The 22,432-nt window shown below is 39.4% G+C and overlaps 2 protein-coding genes across 9 annotated transcripts in view; one reads left to right on the forward strand and one right to left on the reverse strand.

Annotated features, from left to right (window-relative positions):
• The window catches only part of LOC310762436 (uncharacterized protein), a 232,719-nt gene that overhangs the window by 110,215 nt on the left and 100,072 nt on the right, over positions 1 to 22,432 (forward strand). The gene's annotated exons all lie outside the window — the stretch shown is intronic.
• Positions 1,441 to 21,993, reverse strand: MLF1 (myeloid leukemia factor 1). 8 transcript variants are annotated; one of them, XM_083613549.1, is made up of 10 exons: positions 21,749 to 21,926; positions 16,643 to 16,796; positions 12,020 to 12,061; positions 11,853 to 11,897; positions 10,786 to 10,830; positions 6,851 to 6,937; positions 6,351 to 6,479; positions 4,727 to 4,886; positions 4,372 to 4,504; positions 1,441 to 3,727 (listed from the first exon to the last, which is right to left on the reverse strand). In XM_083613549.1, exons 1-10 carry the CDS (start codon positions 21,793 to 21,795, stop codon positions 3,613 to 3,615), a joined length of 957 nt encoding a protein of 318 aa, XP_083469675.1. In that variant the 5' UTR covers positions 21,796 to 21,926; the 3' UTR covers positions 1,441 to 3,612. The 8 variants fall into 8 exon arrangements, with proteins under 8 accessions (XP_083469675.1, XP_083469678.1, XP_083469676.1 ...); XM_083613552.1 differs by lacking the exon at positions 21,749 to 21,926 and adding an exon at positions 20,431 to 20,549; XM_083613550.1 differs by lacking the exon at positions 12,020 to 12,061.

Consider the following 22,432-nt stretch of genomic DNA (forward strand, 5'->3'; position numbering starts at 1 on the left):
ACCTCCGCGCTGGAAGGAGCGCTGGAAATAGTGTTTGCGCACGCGCACGCGCACACACTCTGGCCCATTGTGGCGTCTGCGAGACCGTGAACCGGCTCAAGCCACAAAAACTTTGCCAACCCCTGCTTTAGTTGTTTTTTTCAAGTTTAAGATTCTTGAATATTTGGGAGGTCAGCGTAACTAAGCAACTCAGGCCGTGAGCCAAATAATGCATCTAGCCAGAGACTCATCAAGCTTCACTACTCTATGTTTGGCACTTCTAAATTGAGAATTAAAAGGCTGTACAGAATGTGGAATGCCAGAAGCACATGCAGCATGGCTAGGACTTTGGAGGATCTTTCATGGGGGACAGTGAAGAGAACCTTTTCAAACTAAAGCTTTTCCTGACAGTTTGATCCCAGCCAAAAGTTAACTTTCCGAGCTTTAAAGATTGCTGTAAAAAGATATGTTCATCCCGAGTCAGGAAATGTGTTTTAAAAACTTTGCAATTACACATAAGCTTGGCATTACTAGTATTGGTAACATAAAACTGTCCTTTATGTATGAAGTGGCAAATATAACTAACTGATCAACTAGGTAACTAAAGTAACCTTGTGAAAGGCCAGGAACCATAGACACATGGAACTTAGGCTTTTACCATTGCCAACCGGGAGAACTAGAGGGGTAAGGCAAAATTTGAACTGGAGGAGTTCACTCAATCACAGCACTACTGGCATCTGTTACGCAACTCTGCTTCTGAAAACAACCTCAAAAATTTCCTTTATTCTTATGGTCATAGACCAATGAGCTTGCTGAACTGAATGTTGACTTTGCACCGTTCTTTTATAGCAACAGAGGTAGGGGAATTACTATAGATTTTACTCAAAAATCCAGGTAACCTGGCCAGGAAAAGTGGCATTATGTAGAATACCTGCTGTCCTATAAATGTGGTTTAATCCATGTTGGAGTTCCCTACATTAAGAGCAGGGAAGCAAACTGAACAGGTGGCAATTTCAAAATCTTTGCACTTCTTAGCTTGATTACATGCCAGCCATAATTCTAAATGGTAGGTTAATAAATCAAGGGATTTATTTCCACATCCCAGGGCAGAATCATGTTTCCTGGCAGCATCTACTAGATTCTGTGAACCATCTTCACTAGTTTTAGAGAGCTAGGCTCCTATTTTAGGGAGCTACTGGTTTATGGACTACAATTTCAGCAAACAGAGAGTTGCATTATAACAACATCTCTCCTACCCCTCCTGCCCAGAAAAAAAGAAAAAATGTCTGGGGAATATAAGGGTGTTTACAACAGCATAGGTAAATTACAAGCTTGGGAAATGTGATGCTAATGCTCGCTTTTCTTAAAATACAATCATGCTGTTTCTCAGATATCCACTATATAAAATGCCTATTCCTTAGCAGAAGATGTAACTCTCACAACTAGATGACAAGTATAGCATTATGTTGAATAGACCTTTATTAATAAAGTGGCAAGTGTTATTCATGAACTCTCCATTAGATTCATAAATTTTGATGCAATATTAGCAGCTCAAATAATGAGTATTAGCCTATTGTTTATAGAACATGAAGAACATACATACATATAAATGTCATGTGCAACTTTAAAGGGTTGAGTAATTGGGTGATAGCCAGTGGTAATCATACTGAGAGTAGACCTATTGAATCAAAGGATCTACTCACAGTATGAGTTAGCGGATTATCTTCTACGATAACATGCTGAAATTTAATTAATTTGAACTTTCCTTTTTGTACCTTCTGTTAATTACCTAACACACAACAATACAAGTGTCGAAAGTTCAAGAAACTATACAAGAGCAATATTTGAACTGGCAAGCCTTAACCAAACTTGTAGAGTAACTCATTACTTCACTTAATTTACAGCTAACTGGCTGAATATGACCATACTTGGAAAAATGCTTTATGAAGTCTGATCTCTAAAATGAATGGGAGCCTCCTGTATATTTTTCAATGAGGACACATCTAGCAAATCAGCTTCTTCACTGTTCCCTAAATCTAACAATGGATTTAAAATATGCCTAACTCAGTGTTGGGTTTAAGCCTAAAACGCAAGTATGTCTTATTACAATTTTTTCATCAACTACAACAACTTACAAGAGAAAAAGAGAAGAAACCAACCAACAGAAGAATCAAATAATAATGAACAAGCAAGGGGGTAAAGTATGATCACAAATGAAAAGAAGAAGATGCACAGCATTAAATTGTAATGTGTAATATTAGCTAGAGCCCTCAATCACCATTAGTGGTTTTTCTGCATTTTTGCTCCCATTTTGAAGGCTGAAGATGAAAAGGGCTTCAGTGGTCACTTTCTTTGAATTCCTACATGCACTACCAGCATCAAGTGGCCACAATTTATATATCTTAAAGGGAATTATTAGCATTATAATATAAGGAACTGTAATAATTAGATAGTGAAAGAAAACCTACTTTATTCAACCACAGGGGAAACAAACCAGTACAATCCAATACATAGAGATCCAAGTGAGTCATGTTGAGAAATTTAGAACCCATTTCTGGAGCTTCTGTAATGTCCCAATGACTTAAGTGCAGCAATTCAGATTCTTCGTGTTCTTTGCCCCCCGAAAGTCTTATGGGGTCTATTTAGGCAACCTATATTGATAACATCTGAACAGCAATCAGATGCAACATGGAAACTGGATCAAGTTAGTTCATGGTTTTTCCATTCACAATTCATTTAAAAGCCCATTACATCTAATAATTAAATCCAGAAACCTTTTTTCCTTCACAAGAATGTCAACCAATTATACTCTAGGTTGTTCTCTAGCTCAAGTATGACTCCTAACTTCAATCTGCCCAAAAGGTTAGAGCTCGTTTTAATATGTAGGACAGTAACTGTCTTGCTATAGGGAAGAGGCTAGTAACATGCATTTTAATCTTAGAAAAGAGCATGGTAGAGCTGAAATAGAGGATTATCTTTCAAGGAAGCAGAACAGCCAACAATTTAGGAAATGGTTGTTGTGTAAAGATATGCAAAACAGAAAAATTGTGATAAAATTCAATTTTATTTATGCAGCTTATCTAACTTTTTTTGCAAGGCTCATCAATATTGACTGTTACTCATCAGTATTGACTAGAAGTGTAGTATACATGCTATTTCGTAAAGTATTGCTTAATAGATCTAGATACTTCTTTACAATGCTTTAGACACTGACAGATTGGATCTTCACCAAAACTACACCCGTATTTCTTGAGTTAAAAACTGCAGTTTATTAACTGTACTTCCTTGAATACCTGTACATGTAGCTGCAATGATACATGTTTTGTTTTTGTTTTTTTGGCTCTACACTTGCTGGAGCACTGTTAATGCAAACTATTTGCTTTGACATTCTGCCTCATACTAAAAAAACAAAACAAAAAAAACTCCATAAAGTGCTTTCCAGCATCAGTGTTTTCCTTAACTACTCTCAAAGCCAAATGTTACCATGGAGCTGGAGCTATCACAAACATTCAATAGTCAAGAGAGCAAAATTCACTACTGCTAGAAACAGAGAGCTTGGTCTTAAGTCGTTGATCCAGAATTATTGCGTCCTCCGAAGAAATAGCCTGATGACATGAAAAGCGACACAGCAATTTATTTTTTGCTGGTTTTGAGCGGAACATGTGATCCCTTGATATTGAGCTTCTCCACAGAAGGTTTAGGCTTCCTGGGTCCCTCAATGGATACCCTTGGGCGGGGGGTCTTCTCTCTGAAATAATATTTAGAAAGATGGAATACTTGATGTTTGGGAAACAGGTTAGGAAAAATAAGGGCAGTGAACTCTCATAGCCAGATAACAACCAAGCAACCGCAAAGGCTATACTGTATTATTATCAGTTTCCTCACAAAATTAGAAGGTGAAACCTGGGTTCAAACTCTCCCTCCCCTCTTTCATTTCATTTAAAGAATAACAAGACTACTGCTTAAATCAATATACACCCATAGGTAAATGCAGAGACTTTCCTAACGGGAGAGGGAGTGAAGTAGCCAGATACGACACAGTCTTTCCCCCCCAGCTCAATTTACATTCATCTTAATCCATGCGGGACCATTAAGTCAATCCCTTGTTTCTTCCACAGGCTCTTTTTTCAGAAGGCTCTTCTCATGAAGGTGTCAAACTGAAACTGGAAAGTTCAGGATCAAGACTGGGTCTCCCACACCTGCAATCCAGCCGCAACCCAAGTGTGCTTGCATGGGTGGTGCATCACAACACTTGTCAACAGCAGTCAACAAATGTAATTGCACAAAACTGTCAAAGCACAGTAGACATCTACTTCAGTGAGAGCATTCTGACATTCTTTTTTCTTACAGAAAACTGGGAAAGCAGTGCAGCAAGACAACAATGATTTATACCTCCTTGTTGCATCTTCCTTGCTTATGTGATGGGTGTTTCTATGTCTTGGTGCATCTATACCATTTCTTATTCCTGAGGGTCTGTACTTCAGAATCTCCTTCTGCCACTGTTCATCAAATGCATGAGCTTCATCTGTGCAACAAATGAAATTTTAAAGTGAGCATCCTTACTTGTTGCAACCAGTGCAGGAAGTGTTTAAAAGTACTATATCCCAATACAAAACACGAATAGGGGGTGAAGTGGAGAGAAAACATCCATACTAAATTTTATGTATATGTATGTGCACCTCTGTAAAACATTGGCAGAACTGTGTTACTACAAACAACAACCCATGAAAGCCACAAGGTTTCTTACCTTCATCTAAATTAACAAATTCTTGATTCAGTTCCTCATCACCAGTTTTGTTGTTCTTGGCCTTCTGAACAACATGAGCACGATCTTGAATGTGATGACCAATAGACATTTTTTCAAGCCCACTTTCAGAATCTTTAAGTGCTTTTCTGGTTTCTTTAATCTGTACACACACACACACACACACACACACACAATTAAAAAGTCACCACTGAGAAACAATATTTTCAATTAGTATTTTGGATTTCCCTTTTCAAGCAAACTGTGCAAGATTATGAACACAGTGTATGCACATATCTTGTCTCTGCTGTAAACGGGGAGTGAAGTGAAAAGGAAACAGCATGTCAAACATACAACAAATGCTAACATCTGAACACAATATAGAACCAAACACAGTTGGAGCTTTACCTTCATTTGTACTGCGGCAGTTGCCACTTTGAAGAGATAAGCGGCTGTTCCATTTAAAAAACAGCTTGTTTCTTCAGCAGCAAGAACTGATGCAGCAAAAAGAGGGCGGACAAGGCAAATACCCAGTTGTGTATGTACTTAATTCACTATTACTTGCATTCACTATTACTTAAAACAAAAAAATTTTTTCCTTCCAGTAGCACCTTAAAGACCAACTAAGTTAGTTCTTGGTATGAGCTTTCGTGTGCATGCACACTTCTTCAGATACTATTCACTATTACTTGTTGAACTATGGCCACAACATGCATGTCTATGATCCACACAAAAAAGGAGCTGGGATCCTACCACCTCAAGGTCTTGATATTATTCTCTGTTAGAATGGTTTCAAAAACCACCAGAGCCTAATCTAAATATAGCCTGTGAATGGACCTTTCGGCTACAGAGATAAGTGTGTGTTGGTATTTGCTACATGAAAGGGACACCAACTATTAGTATGTCATGCTAACCAACTTGAAAATCTTGGCTTCTGCTTATCGGCATGCTCATAGGTATATTATTAGAAGCTTTTTGATAACCAAGTGCTGGCTAGAGCTCTGAAGTGATCTGCTATAAGTTATTTTCAACAGCCTTCTGCTTATATATAATCATTCATGAACCTGACTTCAGGGTTCAAATTCAAATTTCTTAACAAAATTAGATGTAACAGCTGTGAGGAAGCCAATGAAAGGGCATCTTAAGCATTATATAAGCATTTAAAAGTCAAGTACTTGGTCTGAACAGATGACACCTATTTTATGCCACTGCCAGTTATTTGTAGCATTGTAGGATATATTCATGTGTATTGTTGCTTAGCTTCTTCAATGTTCCTCTTCAACTAATCTCACTGATAAATGCCGTAAGAAGCAGTAGGCCAAGTTACACAACACAAACCCATGGTTTGGCACTATGGGATGAACTCTATGCTTACAAACTCACTTGTGCCCACCACTTAGTTGTCTACTTCCAGCAAACCACAGCAAACCACATCTAAATAGGGTTTGTACTTGCTCTGCAAACCAGGGTTGTAAATGGGGTTTAAAATGGTAAAATTACAATTTGTTATGAATATGAAGATTTACAAAGCTTATGCTCCCTCTACATTATTACTGCCCCATCCTTCATTCAAAGTCCGTTGATTCAGCTCAACGGGGAACCCCCAAACCCCAAGAGACTAACTTACCCCTCCTGGAGCCACACGTGTCTGAGCTGAAGCCTGGAAAACCTTTGGAGGTTCATCACCCTTCTTGGAATAAGTCATCACTGAGGAAGAACTGAATGAGTGACTATTTGGATCAAGTGCCATTTTATCCTGAAGTTAAACATAATAAATGATTAAGAACAGCGTAAACACCAAGACAGGAGTCCATAGCAGAAGCCTAGATTTAATGTTGTACATTGTTCCATTTAGATTAGGAAAGGAGAAAATCTTATGGGACTGCAACTCTCTCTAGTCTTCAAAATGCCATAATGGCTGTCCTAAGCCTGCCAAGTGTTTAGAATGACTAAGCAGTGAAGCCATTCACTTGGAGAACAGAATTTAGAACCACGCTTATTGTACATAAGCAGCCACTTGCTTGGACACCTGAAGCTTGTAAAAATACACTCCAGGACACCATATGAATTTAATGAAGAATGCTTGTGTAGTTTTTAGTTTAAACATTAAGGAAAATACCAACTTACAAAATTTCTGTGCAATTCCATCATACTGTTTCTCATGTTTGACATCATTCTGTCCATTGCAGAGAAATGATCCCTGAAATCCATGTTCTGCCAGAAGAGAATTGAAGAGATAATTAGAGAGAAACATACATTCACCATGAGGTTCTTGACACTGTGTGTGTGTGTGTGTGTGTGTGTGTGTGTATGCACACAAATAAATTTTTACTTCTTTGAAGGGCACACCAGAAGAAGGGAAGAGACCACCTTTAATAATCCCCATAAAAAAAAACACAAGCGAACATTAAAAGCAAGCAAGAGTACCAGAGTAAAAAGTACGAGTACAAGGTACAACAACGAAGATTCCATGTGTGTGAGGTGGTGAGCACATGATGCTTTTTAAACTAAGCATTTTGATTTGATTTGTATCTGTCTTTTCCCCTCTGCAGATCTAATAGCAGCTGGGAAGCAGGGAGTAATTCAGAGTGCAGAAAAGGCATTAGTTAGAAAGGCTTAGGCACCTTCTTCCAAAGCGACACTTCCCCAATTTCCAAAGCAGCCCTGTGGGGTTTCTAATTAGCAAAACCAAAACCATGGCAGATCCCATGTCACCTCTAGTCTGGCCCTTAGTCTACTAGAGAGGAAAGTGTGAGAGGCTTTTTGAAACACAGTTCTCTAGAGAGATCAGAAAGGCTTTTCTCATTAACCTCAAATGAACTTGGTCAAAGGATGGACTGATTTCATATAAGAATTTTTAGGATAGATTTCCCAGCCATTGTAAATTTCTGAAATCCTACTGCACAGTAACTGCCTGAAGTAACTATCACAAAGGTAACTAAAGTAATGTTGGGAAAAAAGCGAACTTAAAAAATGAAAGCCCTCCACAAGTGAATTTGAGAATGTTGCAAGGTATTAAAAGGCAACACCTTGTTACTGCCTTTTTTCTTTTTCTTTTTTCTTTTATACAGTAACATTATGTAGTTATTCACTGGGGTAAAGGGAACAAAAATTAATTATTTTTTATCATTAAATGCTAAAAAAGCTGCACTCTTTTGTATGGACTATTTGAATTGGCTAGGCCTAGATCAGGAATTTATGAGTTGATTAAAGAATCTATGACTCAGATTCCAGTCTATGATTTATTATATGTAATTTAGGAATAAACTTTCACTTGCTGCAAAGGAGAATATGGTCTGTTGAGAGTGCACAACAAGTAGGCTTATATGAAAGACTGTTGACTTGGCTCCAGTGTCTGTTATGACTTCTCAGTTACCAAGGCTTCCGTTTACACAGATACCATTTGTCACATGCATTCCAGCCGATGGATTACTAGCACAAGACACATGAAACATTAGCAGAAGCATGCAAAAGCCTTTATAGGAAGTAAACTGGGCTCACTGAGAGGATTAATGTAAGATATAATGGTGACTTTATGTAGTGGAAAATGCAGGAGAAAAAGCGAGGAGGTGTAGGTTTGGCTTTACGCAGCCAACCCTTCCTGTGAGTCCTTGCAGGAGCACTCCTGCCCTTGAGAGTGGCCCAGTTGGGGCTTGATTGCCCAGATTAGGAGCCCTTATATGCACAGGTGACAGCTGTGGAGACACCCAGCCCCACCTGGTTGAGGCAGGTACAAATAGTGCAGGGCAAAGTGGTTGAGGAGGAAGAGGATGATGGATCAGACACTGCTGAGGCTTCTCACAGTTGGATCTGGTGGAGGGGGGAGAATTGTTTCTTTGGAACTGTTCCTTTGGGGTTATTTCTCGTTGTAAGAAGGTTTACTATTTGAGGGGGTTTTTGTTGTTGCTGTTTGATGAGGTTTTCCTATTCTGTTCAAATAAAAATATATTTTTCTTCATAGACCGACTACAAAAGATCTTTTAAAGAACCTGCAGTGTTAATTGGCAAAACACTGTGTGCCAAAAAGCTTCACATTCATTGGCAATTAAACCCAAATTCTGGGCAGAACTGTGCACATCTTATATTTGCTTGGTATGGTCTATGCTAGGCTGCAAACATATCTGTAATTTTTGAGAAAAGGGCCAGGGAAGCAGAAAGAAAGTGAAGCAAATAAAGAAACGGCCAGGGAAACTGAACCTCAAAAACAGTAAATGGTATACCTTCCAGAGAAAACAAGAAGCTGTGGTATTAACTTCCAAGCCATAATTTCTGGAAGCTTCATTAAAGCATCTCTGATTATTTAAACTTAAACAGACAATGGTACCCATACATTTATAAACTGTCTCCTGGAATTATGTAGACCAAAAAATACAGAAGTTGTTTTTCTTATAAGCGCAATGCTCCCTGCATTCCATGACCAGTGAATCCACAACCCTGTGGAATACACTCGGATGCAAAACATAATGTGGAGGGACAATTCAGACTGATAAGAAAATTATTATGAAAGGTATATATTCGTATCTCTTACTACTTTCTTCCTTTCTGCTTTTCTTCTTCTTCTTTTTTGCTCCCTCTACATAAGTTTCTATATTTTCTTTTTTCTGTTTAAGTTTGTGCATTTTGATTTATGTATATGTGGAATACAATCAATTTTTTTAAAAATTATTAGCTTCAAAATTATAATAGTCCTAGGCAAAGCATAGAAAGAAAAGGAAGCAATTTTTCGAGCTCAGCAAGAAGTCAGCAACAGAATGCCAACAAGTTGTTAGATAAGCTTGTGAAGACAACCAAACTTCAAAGCCTATCCCAACCACATTTAGCTAGACTGTCTCCCTAGCTTCAAGTAAAAGGCATTGTGAGATATCCATTCTACACTTAATGGATTGTGAGGGAGAAAAGAAATCATTTTATCTTCTTGCAAGCAGAGAACCCAATGAGTTCAAATCTGTACTTTAACACTGAAGAGGGGACCAGACCATTAAAATAATTAACATTTTAAAAAACAACTGTTTGCCAACTGCCAGGACAATGTTACAAGGATGGGGGGTGGATGGTAGATGTTCACTGCTTCTTTAAAAGCTATGTGAGTGCTCCTATGCTGGAATAAGCCTGCAAAATAGCAGGCTAAATACCACAGAGCAGCGCAAGGCACACGGATGCGGAGAGTCTCGCTCATCGCTAAAGGTAGGGGTAGGCAACATTCTAGATGTTGTTGGACAATTCTCATCAGTCCCAGAGAGCATGGCCAGTGGTCAGTGATGATGGAGGTTTAGTCCAACAACATACGGAGGGACAAAGGTTCCCTGCCTTGAGTAACGGTATCACAGACATTATCACACTCCATAGCAACAGCAGTGGACATGCCATCAGGATGAAGGGCAAGACGTACTTTGAGCAAAAGAAGAAATCAGTAAACAAACAAACAAGTTTTTCCAACTTGAATGCTGGGAAAATGTGGTGCCTCTATAGTAGAAGTACTACTTTTCAACATTCATTTGAAAAAGGTCTCGGAAGAAACCCAAAGGTGGAAAAAGAGTCCTTAAAGAAGTTTCTGGGCAGCTACCACATTTCACAGAAATGTTATTCAAGGTCAAAGGAGAGAAGCCCATGTCATTAGCATAGTAGACCCAAAGCAGAACCAGCCACTTGCTTGATATAGTGCTATTCTCTAGTAACGTAACTTTTTGGAACGTGCACTATTCTATGCATATTAAAAGGAAATAGCATGAGTCCAATAAATAACATTCTAGACCTCTCTCAATGCAAACACCACTACTGTACTCCAATTCATTGTAACGAAAACAGTTCAGAGACTTTATGGAAATCTTGTGTGTTTTTACCCTTGTGGCAATTTATTTCATGCATGCAGAAAAGAGAGATGGTCTTGCATATTAGCATAATTTCAGTCCGCACAGGAAGTTTAACAGTTCACAAATGGGGGGAGGATTCTAAAATGCATTTCACAAAGCTTACTGCATTGTGGGAGGGGGCAGAAACAGAACCAGACAGACATGCCCACATCAGCAAAAAATTAGAAACTCGTGTTTGTTTAGTATACTAACCATGCCACCAAAACAGCCAAAAGGCATAAGGGGGGAACTCATTGCCTGAAAGAGAAATACCAGCTCATATAAATTACTGCATTAGTGCTACTGTCTAAAGCAGCCTTCGCCAACCTAGCAACCTCTTGATGGGAGACTACAACTCCCATCAGCATGGCAAAGTCTGGTCTAAAGAATGAAAGCATGCAGGGTACATTCAGATTGTGGTTTTTCATGAAATCATCTGCTGCTATTTGCATAAGTGGCACAGCTCACACTTTTTGCCACTTAGTTTACCTTCTAAATTTTGAGTGACATTTTCACCTTACTGAAGAGGCTGTATGTGATATTCGTGCAGGCAAATGTCTTGTACCATCATCCTGCCTTATCTCCTTTTTTACTGGAACTTTTGTCACCCCAACACTTGAGTTTTTAAACTGTTAAATTTCAGCATTGTAATTGATCACCTAGGAATTTCATAAATTTCCAGCTGCAGATTTAATATGCTATAAACTAACTTAGTTATGTCATAATCCCAGAGCTCAGCTACTTCATTAACCTGTCTTATTACCACTGGCCCATTTGAGACAATTTGGGACAATTTGGGGAGCAGACCAGTGCAAATGGAATCGTGCAAATTCAGCATTGTTCACACAACAACTTTTTAAAAACTGAACCTACACTTCCAACAGAGTGGAAGAGGAAACTTGTATGCAGGAGATGCATTTTTTAATTATTTATATTTTATTGAAAACATTTCAATTAAACAAAATAAAGTGAAAAAGACAAAAAAAGGAAACTAAAGGTGCATAAAAAATACAACAAAAAGAAAATGAAGAATGGAAAGAAAAACACTAATTCCATACATATTTGTCAAATACAAATGTATTTAAATGAAATTATTAATTTAATCCATATACATTTATTTTTAACATACTATATTTTTTATAAATGCAGAAGTATTTTATGGTTTCTTCTGGAACAGAGAAGGACCAAAAACTAAAGTGAATACTATTCTGGATGGGCCCTTAGGACAACAACATGCTTATATCACCAAGCATTAGAGATCTGTATTTTAGTATACTGACCATGCCACCAAAACTGCCAAAAGGCATAAGCGGAAAACTCGCTGCCTGAAAAAGAAGCATCAGTTCACGTAAATCTGTATATTAGTAACATGGTTTAAAGATTAAAATACAGAAGGAAGGCATGCCCAGATCACCAGAAGACAGAGTTTAGCATTTAGTATACTAACCATGCCACCAAAACTGCCAAAAGGCATAAGGGAACAGCTCGTCTGAAAGAAAAATATCACCTTATGTGAATTGCTGCACGGTGTGTCAGATGGTTCAAATTAATGGGGGGGGGACTTAAAACTCCCTAGCTCAAATTTAAATAAGGCACAGCATAACCAAAACAATGAAGGACCAAAATAGATGTGACGGTGGCAGCCATACTGTTTACATGTAAGCAGGGGGTGGGTTTAATTTTTACTACTGGAGGGATAAGAGACAAACCCTCCACCACATAATCTTCTTATGATCCATTATCCAAACTCCTCCCATAAGAACCTGGATCCATTATCTGAAGTGAACTAGGCTGAGTGAACAGTGGCCATGGGCAACAAGCTACAGACAAGTAAGACAAGGGAAGCAGGATTATTCCATTGCTCTCACCCCTATGCATCCCTTTTGATGCTACAATTAGATGCCCCCCACCCCTGCTTTGTACATGACCAGGGAAATGTGAAGAAAAATGGCTGCTTCTGTCACATCTAATGTGGTCCCTGAGATAGTATAAACTATGTTTAAATTGAAAGTGCCTAAGTTTGAATACATGTGCTTTTGTGTTCCAAAGTATTGCCATGTACCTTTAAGTTCTGTACAGTACTTTACAGTTTTCCTGCTTTTCCAGATATTCAATTCTATTTATTTGCAGTCACGATTAGCCAGTTCAGATGGAGAGAAGTTGATTAAAACCAACAAATCTGTTCCTACTCAACAGATAAATTTTGGTAACTAAATTTCAAAGAGCTAGAATAAACTGCAGGTCACAAAAATTAAAATAAGTGATGCAGCTACTCTGCTACAAGCATTCATTTTATGTAAAAGCAAGAGATTAATGTAGAGTTAGCAAGGAAATACATACATATTCTCTAAAATATTCATAGAACCCTGGCGTTAAACCAAATCATCTCTCCCATGTCAGCAGTTTCAAAGGTCATTGCAAAGAAGTTCTGAGTAAATCTATCACCATATACAGAATGGTCTGACTTATAAATCCACAGTGAAGAAATTATATGCTAGTACACACATATAAATAGATGATGCTATAAACACCATCTAATATGAGAATTCAGCCAACTGGTCTTGAATATCTCTGCGTGAAAAAATGATTGGAGAGTCTGGATATAAATCTGAATTCCCCAAAGCATGCATGAAAGGTATACTTACATCAAGCTATCACATCAAAATGTATTTTACTACAATAGTCATTTTGTACTTATTCATTTAACACTATGTTTTACAACGCAAAGGCTCATGGACATGCAAAACCAACTCTGCCCATCTATAACCTACCATCTCTATATCTCCTTCATTCCTAAAACTCATTTATTTCTATCCTCATGTAATCCCTACTCCTTTGTTTCCCCAGAGTCAGACAACAGTAACTTAACTTTATTTTGGAGGGCAGGAGGAATTCAGACACACACTTGGAAAATCTTCCCAGCACTCAACCAAAGAGGAGTATTTATTCTGGTAAGTGATGCTGCCACAGCAGCCTGTTTTGCAATATAATAAAAAGTAAGCACATCCTTATGCACATTCAATTTCTGTGCATTCAGCTTTACGTGCTTCGCCAAAAAATAAATAAATAAATAAAAGGGGAGCAGAAAGGGAACAGGCATCTGGGGGGGGGGGCTTTGGCAATCCCACCCACCATTGCACCTCATGTATTTTGACTATATGCAGTTTTGGCTTTAGGTGCAATCCCCAGAATGTAACCCCCACATAAGTTGCAGTCTTAGTGTGTATTGTTTGGCCTTCCACAAATACGGACTAGAAGCCTTTTAGCAGCAGCTGGAATAGTGAAGGTTGCTCGAATTGGTGTTAAGATTAATCTCTTAACGAAGGGATATTTTTAACATTACGTATGACCAATCCCAATTAGACTACTGACGGCTGCAAAAGACGTGGGTTGATTTGTGTTAAATGGGCCTGATTTTATTAGGAGAAAGGAAAGGAAATAATAATGCTAAATAACAGACAAAAGCAATACGTGGAAGTAACATAAGCTCACGTCATTTCAGAGGGAGAATCAGTTTAAACATTACTCTTAGAGAACTTGATTCTTTCCAGGTTTCTACACATTATGTCCTTGTAAAATGAATGCAATAACACACAGTCTGTGTAAATCCAAGAACTAATAATATGATCAGGTGCAGAGACAGTCATCAGCACAGCAGCCTTACTTCCTAAATGCAAAGCCCCTCCAGCTGGGTAATTCTATCCCCCAGTCAAACTCCCACTGCTTTGGTGTATCCTTCTGTAACTGGATATATTGAGACCTAGGATTGTTTTCAACTCCTAAAAAAGCATTGCACTCTGGTTATAAACTGCAGCCCCTTTGTATGCTTATGCTTGAAGGGCTTATTAGGGTCCCCCAACACACATTATAATCCTAAATAGCATTCTTACAAAGTTTGGGGGGTTTTTTAGACCATAATAAGTCACATACAATATACAGTGTTAAGATGCACATAGTCATTGAACTTTAAAATAAGCTACCATGTGCAACCGAGAGTGTTGTATGTTGACACTGTTTCAGCGGCTGTCAACTAACATGATTTTTTAAATTTATTTGTTCAAAACACAATGCTAGGCTACAACTCTCATCATCTTTGACCATCAACCTTGCTGGCTGGGACCAATGGAAGTTCAAAGTTCAAAACATCCAGCAGGCTACAGATTCCCCAGCTCTGCTACAGAGAAGTTTTAAGACACGACTAAATGACTAAACAACAACAAAGCATATAGACTGGTCCGCATCAAATACTTAAAAAAAATATTTTGCCATTGCCAGAAAAACAAGCTTGTAAAAAACTTGAATGACTGAAAGAACACTATTTAGAAACAGTGCTTAGGCAGTCTCTATGTGTTCCAACAATTGTTGTACCAACTTGGCCCATCAATTTAAATGCAATTGTTTCAGATAGGTGAATTGAATTGGCATACTAACAGATACCAAGTATGTTTATAAGGAACATATTCTGGGCCCTTTTCTGTTCAACCAGGTCAGAATAACTCCCCGATTTCTGATCCGTGTAAGATATGAATCCCCACAGCCAAAAAGATTTCTACTGCCCAGTGTAGAGTTGTGCAATGGTTTAAGGTTGCTCCCCAAGTTCTAACGTACTCTTAGATGTGCAATATGTATGACAGGCACTCAGAGCAAGAGTGTTTGGAATTTGCAATAGCAAATAAAATGTGAGGGCTTTAATGGGGGTGTTTGCATTGCTCTATCTGGTCTTTTTAAAAGACAAATGATTAGTTAACTATGTATTCTTTTCTGAATTGTAGATATAAGCCTGTAATTCAAGGCAGGGATGGGGAACCTCTTTCAGCTCAAGGGCCACATTCCATTCTGGGCAACCTTTTGAGGGTCACATAACAGTCAGTACAGCAGCTAATGTCATTTTTTTACTTCTGTACAACACACTAGTTTATGCATACATTCCCACACACCCCTGTATCCTCCTGGAGACAAGCAAGAGCCATTATCAGAGTTCAGGGAAACATTCAACTAAATGTAAGTTCCCAGGCTTGCAATTGCAACAAAAGATGGAGAAGGCCAAGTGCATCTTTGCATATCTGATTAAATGTTTAAACATTTGCTGAAAAGTCTGATGCTGCTCAGAAAAGCAGAACTGAATCTGAAGCAAACCCAACTGTCACGTTACAAATAGAAATGCTTCTAAACTAGAAGCACACGATCCGGTGGCTACCCTGCAGGTGACAGTTTCTGCTGCTGCTAGCTTTATTAAAGCATCAGTTCCCACTGTATAGTTTACTGATCTTGGCACAATTCCACACCCCCTGTGGTTATGTTACCCATGAATGCAAATTCCACAGGCTTAGTTTTGACACTAAGTAGCCAACAGAAGATATTGTAAAAGTCAACACACCTAAATAAATACAGTCTTCCAAACCCCAGGAACCAAAATTAAAATGTAACCATCACATTTTTTTTGAAGCAGAAATATTACTTTATCATTACATAAGTGGATACCTTGTACAATAGTGAATATATAAGTAAAGCAAAACATATTACAGTTTCATATGTGAAGTTGCTATGTCTATTAAGTTTCCTGTCAATTTATTTAAGTTCTTTATCAGCTGATGCCAAGACTTGCAATGTCAGCAAGACTGCAACCCTAACCATGTCCATTCAGAAGTTAAGTCCTTTTGAATTCAATGGGGTTCACCATTAGGATTGCAGCCTTAGATGGAATATACTATCACGTCACTAAGCATCATGTTATAGTACTGTTACAGGTTTGCATAATCAGATAAACTTAAGCATCAATGTGTCAACTAATACATCTTTCTACAGGAGACGGGATCAGTTAGAATGCAAGTTTCAATACATTAAACCTTGTTTAATTTATTTGCTCCATGAGTTAATATTCTAGTTTTTGGTGGTTATTTACAAAGAGAATTAATCATCATTATCTCTAATTTACATGAGAGATGCACCAAGAGTAAACTGACTGGCCCAAGTACCAAACCATCAACTGGGGGGAGTGGGGAAGCAAGCTGAGATCCACCATACTTTGTCACTGATTGCAGGTAATCTGCAAGACTATAAAATGACATACCTTGTGATTGTCTCTCAAAGCAACCTGAGAATCAGGACGTCCTCGTTGATGTAGAGCTCCTTCCCCACCATCTTTAATTGAGAGAAATGGATCTCGTCCAAAAGGTTCAGAAAAGAAACGACGCATATGATCATTGTGTGCGGCAAATGGATCCCTAAAGATAATATTAAAGGGGGGGGGGAGAGAGAAACAGCTCATATATAGCCATGCATTTAGAAAAAACAGACAAGATTCCAAGGTGTAAAACTGCTATCTTGATGGAGAGAGTGCAGTGTTTACCTTACTTAGGACAGCCACAGCATACTGCTGTCTTAAATTAAAATCATTACACATTTTGCTGTTAAACAAAGAATATTAGGAAGTGGCATACTCGAAATACAGTGGTACCTCAGGTTACATAGGCTTCAGGTTACATACACTTCAGGTTACAGACTCCGCTAACCCAGAAATATTGCTTCGGGTTAAGAACTTTGTTTCAGGATGAGAACAGAAATCGTGCTCCAGTGGCGCGGCGGCAGCAGGAGGCCCCATTAGCTAAAGTGGTGCTTCAGGTTAAGAACAGACCTCTGGAACGAATTAAGTACTTAACCGAGGTACCACTGTAGTGACTCATACAGAGTGGCAACATGACATCCTCTAAGGTCAGATAATTTTGTAACAGGTAGAATGGGTTCATTCAATATTATCACTCCTAATACAGACTCACAGCAAAAATTTTTATTCTTAAAGGAAGCCAATTGAAAGGCTTTTAGAGCTTTATAGGAGTCTAAACCATTTCTCTTAGCATGCAAGTAGTTCTTCCAACTGACACTGGTGTGTTCTGGCATGCAGTTTAGAAATGACTGAGATAGTGTATATAATTGTTCTGTCCTTGGCACCTGAATATGCATCATTTCAACATGGAAACAGCAGCCAGTCTGCTGTGACTGTTCTCCTATAGATTCTTATCCCTTGAAAAGAGCTTAGTCTGCATAATTTATTTATTTTTTTAACAGAAATGCTTTATTAGAACAGATGGTTCAGTACAAGAGACCAGCCACAGCAGATGACTGTAATATCAAGAGTGAGATAATACAGAGAACTTCTTGGCTAACTAAATGCACAGGACTGTCTTTTGCAGGAGGGAAACTGTTTCTGCACCTGTCTGCGCTATTCAGGAAAAAACTTGGCAGGACCAGAAAACATTTTGACTGAGATCAACTAGAGCTTCCCTGGAACAGCTGCTTGGTCAGGGAGACATTTATAAAACCAATTTTATCCTAGACAGTATTTCTAGCTTGCCAGATCAAGATCTCTCCTTGTGAGGCTGAGGAAGCTTTCCTATTAGTACACAGTTTTAGAAATTAGTTCCAATGTGAAGTAGCCCTATCCACTTGCATGATGATCTAGTCTGCAATGTCTAGAATAGCACTTGCTATTATAATTTGGATTAGACTCTGAACAGCTTCCAAACCAGACAATGGTCAGCCATTATGGCTACTAAAATAACAGAACTGCACAGTCCCTACATGGTGTGTGGGTGTGCGCGCGCACACACACACACACACACACACACACTCACATTTTGTAATTGTTTTATTTTGTAATAGTTGGGAGCCCTGAATTTTGGGAAAGGGTTCATAAAATTGTGAGATTTGAACTAGGAGCTTCGTAGTTCACACTTCCTTTCCCTGTACTGATAGGATTCTATTTATCAGACTACCATTACATGTTGACAACTTCTATATAGGACTTTGTGCATTGCTGGTCTCAGCATCCATCCATGGTTCTCTTGCTTCCCACATTACATAGCATGGGTTCTATTAACAGGCACTCCCTCATGTCACTCCAAATGCAAAAGAGTAGGCAGACAATAAAGAAACCAAAACAAACATCCTGTAGACACTATTCCCAAAACGCTTTAGTGGGTGCTTGCTATGCACTTTTCAAACTTAATTTCTGCTAAATTGCAAAGGAAATTAGATGACTAGTAAAAGAAACTAGGTGCAGGATTAATTTGAGGCTCAGAGTCAGTAATGAACCCTTTGGTCCCAATCCAGCAACACTACTGTGGACCTTCTAGAAGTGGAGTATCCACAGGCCAATACTTTTGCTTGTTTTGCACCTCCCATCTATTTCTTCCTAAGCAGCAGTAAGATACGTTTAGACTTCTACATGAAGACTAAAAGGACAAGATTGTGGTTAAGAAGAGGGAGGATCGAGTACAAAGGAAAGAACCTGCCTGTGCATGCAAGCCTTTGGATCAGTGCCACTGGATTTCAATACAGTAGGAGTTGGCTGCAGAGCTGACATAAAAGCTGAGAACCTTGTCAAGGACTTTAAAAGAGCAATCTAAAAAGTTGCTGACACTATGTAAAATCATCCACAAGTTCCATTCAGATTTCAAAGGATGTGTGACCTTGTACAATTTTAGCTTAAGGGGATACACGAGAGACAGGATTGGGTGTGTACTAACTAAGGGAGTTCCCAAAACCAAAACACCTGCATAGACAGTGTTAAGAAAGCATTAGGCCTCCTGAATCCAGCTTAAACTGAGCTATATAATCAAGACAGATTACAACTTTTAAGTATGGACCTAGGCATGAAGATGGCCCACTGAGTTATATAACTTCTGTCTGGGCATTCATCAAGCAAAAGCTAATACTGTATCAGAATTGGGTTTTAAAACCATTCCGGGTTTAACCAGGCCATAAAAGTTAAAAGGTCAACCACAAGCTTGCTACATAGGTCCTCCCCCACCATGTCAAATGCTGAAGTTATTTAGGGTTGCTTACAAACATGTAATTGAAGGAAAGTTGCAGAACTTCAGATCCCATACATGTTGAGTGTAAGCCACACAGAGCTCAATTAAATATAGAGAAGATCACAGCCTTTTTTTTTATAATACCCATCTACTCAGCCTTATTTCCAGGTAAGCCTACATAGGATTGCAGCATTAAAAGATGACTATGCAGTGTTTACTCAGAAGTAAGTCCCACTGTGATCAATGGGTTTTATTCCTAGTAAGTGTGTTTAGGATTAACCAGATACATATATAAAATTTATATGAACAAGAAGAATGATTCCCAGGTGCATTTGGCCTAGATTACTGCAGGAGAAAAGTAGTATTTTAAGCTATTTAAAAGAACATAAATCCTTTTCTCTTCCCCCCACCCCATGTTCTATTGTGACAGAACAAAATGAAATACATTATATATCATTTCCCACAAACTGAAGAAAATGTTTAAAATAACGTTTGTGAAAAAAAGAGGCTTTTTTGTTAGGCATTTTAGGTACAGAGATTCCAAAAGAGCAGAAAAGACTATTTATGTATGTGACAACAGCAGCAAGAATATTACTGGCCCAGAGATGGAAAGAAGATAAAGTTCCAACCAAAGAAGAATGGCTAATGAAGATGATGGACTATGCTGAAATGGCAAAATTGACCAGGAGAATCAGAGACTGGGATGAGAAGAAGTCTTAACAAAGAATGGGAAAAATATAGAATTTATTTAAGAGAACATTGTAAACAACTAAAAACTTTGGCAGGATTAGAGTAATACTTGTAATGTACAAAACACAATGAAAAAAGGTAATACTGTTGTTAACAAATTAGTTAAAATATGGATAAGCTGAAAGAAAAAGGGATTGACATTGAAAACCAGAGAAGGGTGGGAAGTCTAGGGATTCTGAGAATCCTAAAAGTGAAAGCAAACAATATGTTTAAATTGTAATGTTACGTACAACTCAATTAAAAAAATTATATAAAAAAGAAATAAGTTTTATGCCTTCTAATTTTCAGTACTTACAAAACATAAAAAACTGAGTTGCAAAAGGGTCATTAATTGCTCTCTAAAAATGTCTTTAATTGTGTTTTTCCTGCTGTGCACTTTCATGCTATTTCATGCTACTGGAGACCACATGTTTTTTATACTGCAGAAGTAACAATGATAAAGGGAACACATTAAAAGTTGCTAGGCTTCTGAAAGTCAACACAGAAACAACAACAACTTCTTTGTTATCTGAAAAATAATAAATAAAAACACGCATTTTAAAAAGGCTTTAGAAAGGCATCCCTTTCAGCATATCAGCACGAAACTTTAAAACTTCTTGGGAGCAAGAGAAAATAGGGTTGTTTATATAGGTGCCACTTTCAGCACCTTGGAAACATGGGACTGAACCCCTTTTACTTCCAGGTCCTGAGAACAGCACTGCTCACACCAAATCTTAGCAAGGCACCAAAAGAACACTCCAACCATTCTTTTCCTGAGGAGGCCAGTGGCTCAGTTCCAGAACTCTGGGAAGGCTTCAGACACACACCAAAAGGCGGGGGGGGGGACCAGGGGCACCTTTAAAACCAACAGCTTTATTGTAGAGCAAGCTTTCATGAACTACAGCCCTCTTTTTCTATTGCACGCCTCAAGCAGGCATAACACAGTTCCGTGGGAGCAGAGCGACTAATCTGGACTGGATCCAAACTTCACTTAGTCTAGTTTAGGGTCCCCCAAAGAAATCAATGAGGCCACAACGCAGTTTTTATCGCTTCGATTTCAACGGGTGCAAGCTAATTTAAAGAGCATAGCTGTCAACTTTTCCATTTCTTGCGAGGAAGCCTATTCGGAATAAGGGAATTTCCCTTTAAAAAAGGGAAAAGTTGACAGCCACGCTTAAGGGCCTGCACCCAGATCCAGCGAGGACATGAAAATGCAACTTTTTTTATTGCACCTTCGCAACGGGGGCGGGGAGGCAAATTCTGCTGAAGTGAATAAGCAAGCTTGGGGTGTGTGTGGGGGGGGTAATAGTAAAAGTAAATTCAGCGACCTTAAAAGGAGGGGGGTGAATTATTGATGTTTTTAAGGGGCTCCCCCCACACCGTCAGGTTCCGCTCTCTCTCTTTTTAACACGTCTTCGAGAGAAGGAACGTCAGAAAACGGTCGGCAGGGGTGTGACAAGAAGAGGAAAAGGCAACGGAGAGATGCGCATCCCAGCGGGGATGTCTATGGGGCAAATGGGGGAAACGCCAACGCCGCCTTCACCGCCTCCCTCCGGGCGACGCCGTGAGGGACGGAGCGCCCCCCTCCACACGCAGCCCCCCCCTCATAACCCAGGCCGACCGCCCCCCCTCACCGAAAGAAAGGATCTTCCTCGAAGATTCTGGACCAACCCCCGAACATGGCTCCGGCTCCTGAGGCGCCTCTCGCGCTTCTCCTTCAGCCCGCCGCGTCCCGCTCGAGGTGTTGCCGCCGCTCGCGGGCCTCCCCTGACGACGGGCTCTAAGGAGGCGAACCGCCCGCTCGGCCGCCACGCCCCTTCTCCCTCGCCACGCCCCCCCTCGGAAACCTGCGCTTCTCTTTCCCATTGGCCCTGGCGAGCATCCAACATGGCGGCGGGCGACAATAGGGCAGGAATGCTGCCATGGCAACGGGCTCCGAGGCAGGGCCTCCCCGCTGGGGCCCGGCTGCCTTAAGTGGTCTTCAGTTCGCTCTTCCGCCGCCGCCCCTCTCCCTCCGCCCCAAAGTTCCGGCTTCCGGGGACAAGCTACCCATCATATGGGTATCGCGGTGCCAAGGAGGCAGCACCGAGTTAACATGAAGGCTGCCCTTCCTTCCTTCCTTCCTTCCTTCCTTTTTATCCATCCTTGAGAGGTTTTTTTTTTGCTTTTTAAATAAAATTTAAACAGGAGTCTGATATAACAACGAATACATAAAAAGCGTGTACATCTTACAACGAGAGAAACCAGCAGCAGTTTCAAAAAGCAGGATAATATATCTCGTTTTATTAATATGTAATTTAAACTGCATGCTGCTTTGA

Source organism: Podarcis filfolensis, assembly GCF_964270895.1.
Source record: "Podarcis filfolensis genome assembly, chromosome: 5".
In the NCBI taxonomy this organism is placed as follows: Eukaryota; Metazoa; Chordata; class Lepidosauria; order Squamata; family Lacertidae; genus Podarcis; species Podarcis filfolensis.

Bases quoted from the DNA above. Each gene is read 5' to 3' on its own strand.
- MLF1 (XM_083613549.1), bottom strand. From the start codon at position 21,795: ATGTTCGGGGGTTGGTCCAGAATCTTCGAGGAAGATCCTTTCTTTCG. The intron at 4,887-6,350 runs GTAAGTTAGTCT...GTGTGTGTACAG, and splicing joins CACGTGTGGCTCCAGGAGGG to ATTAAAGAAACCAGAAAAGC. The intron at 4,505-4,726 runs GTAAGAAACCTT...TTTGTTGCACAG, and splicing joins ATTTGTTAATTTAGATGAAG to ATGAAGCTCATGCATTTGAT.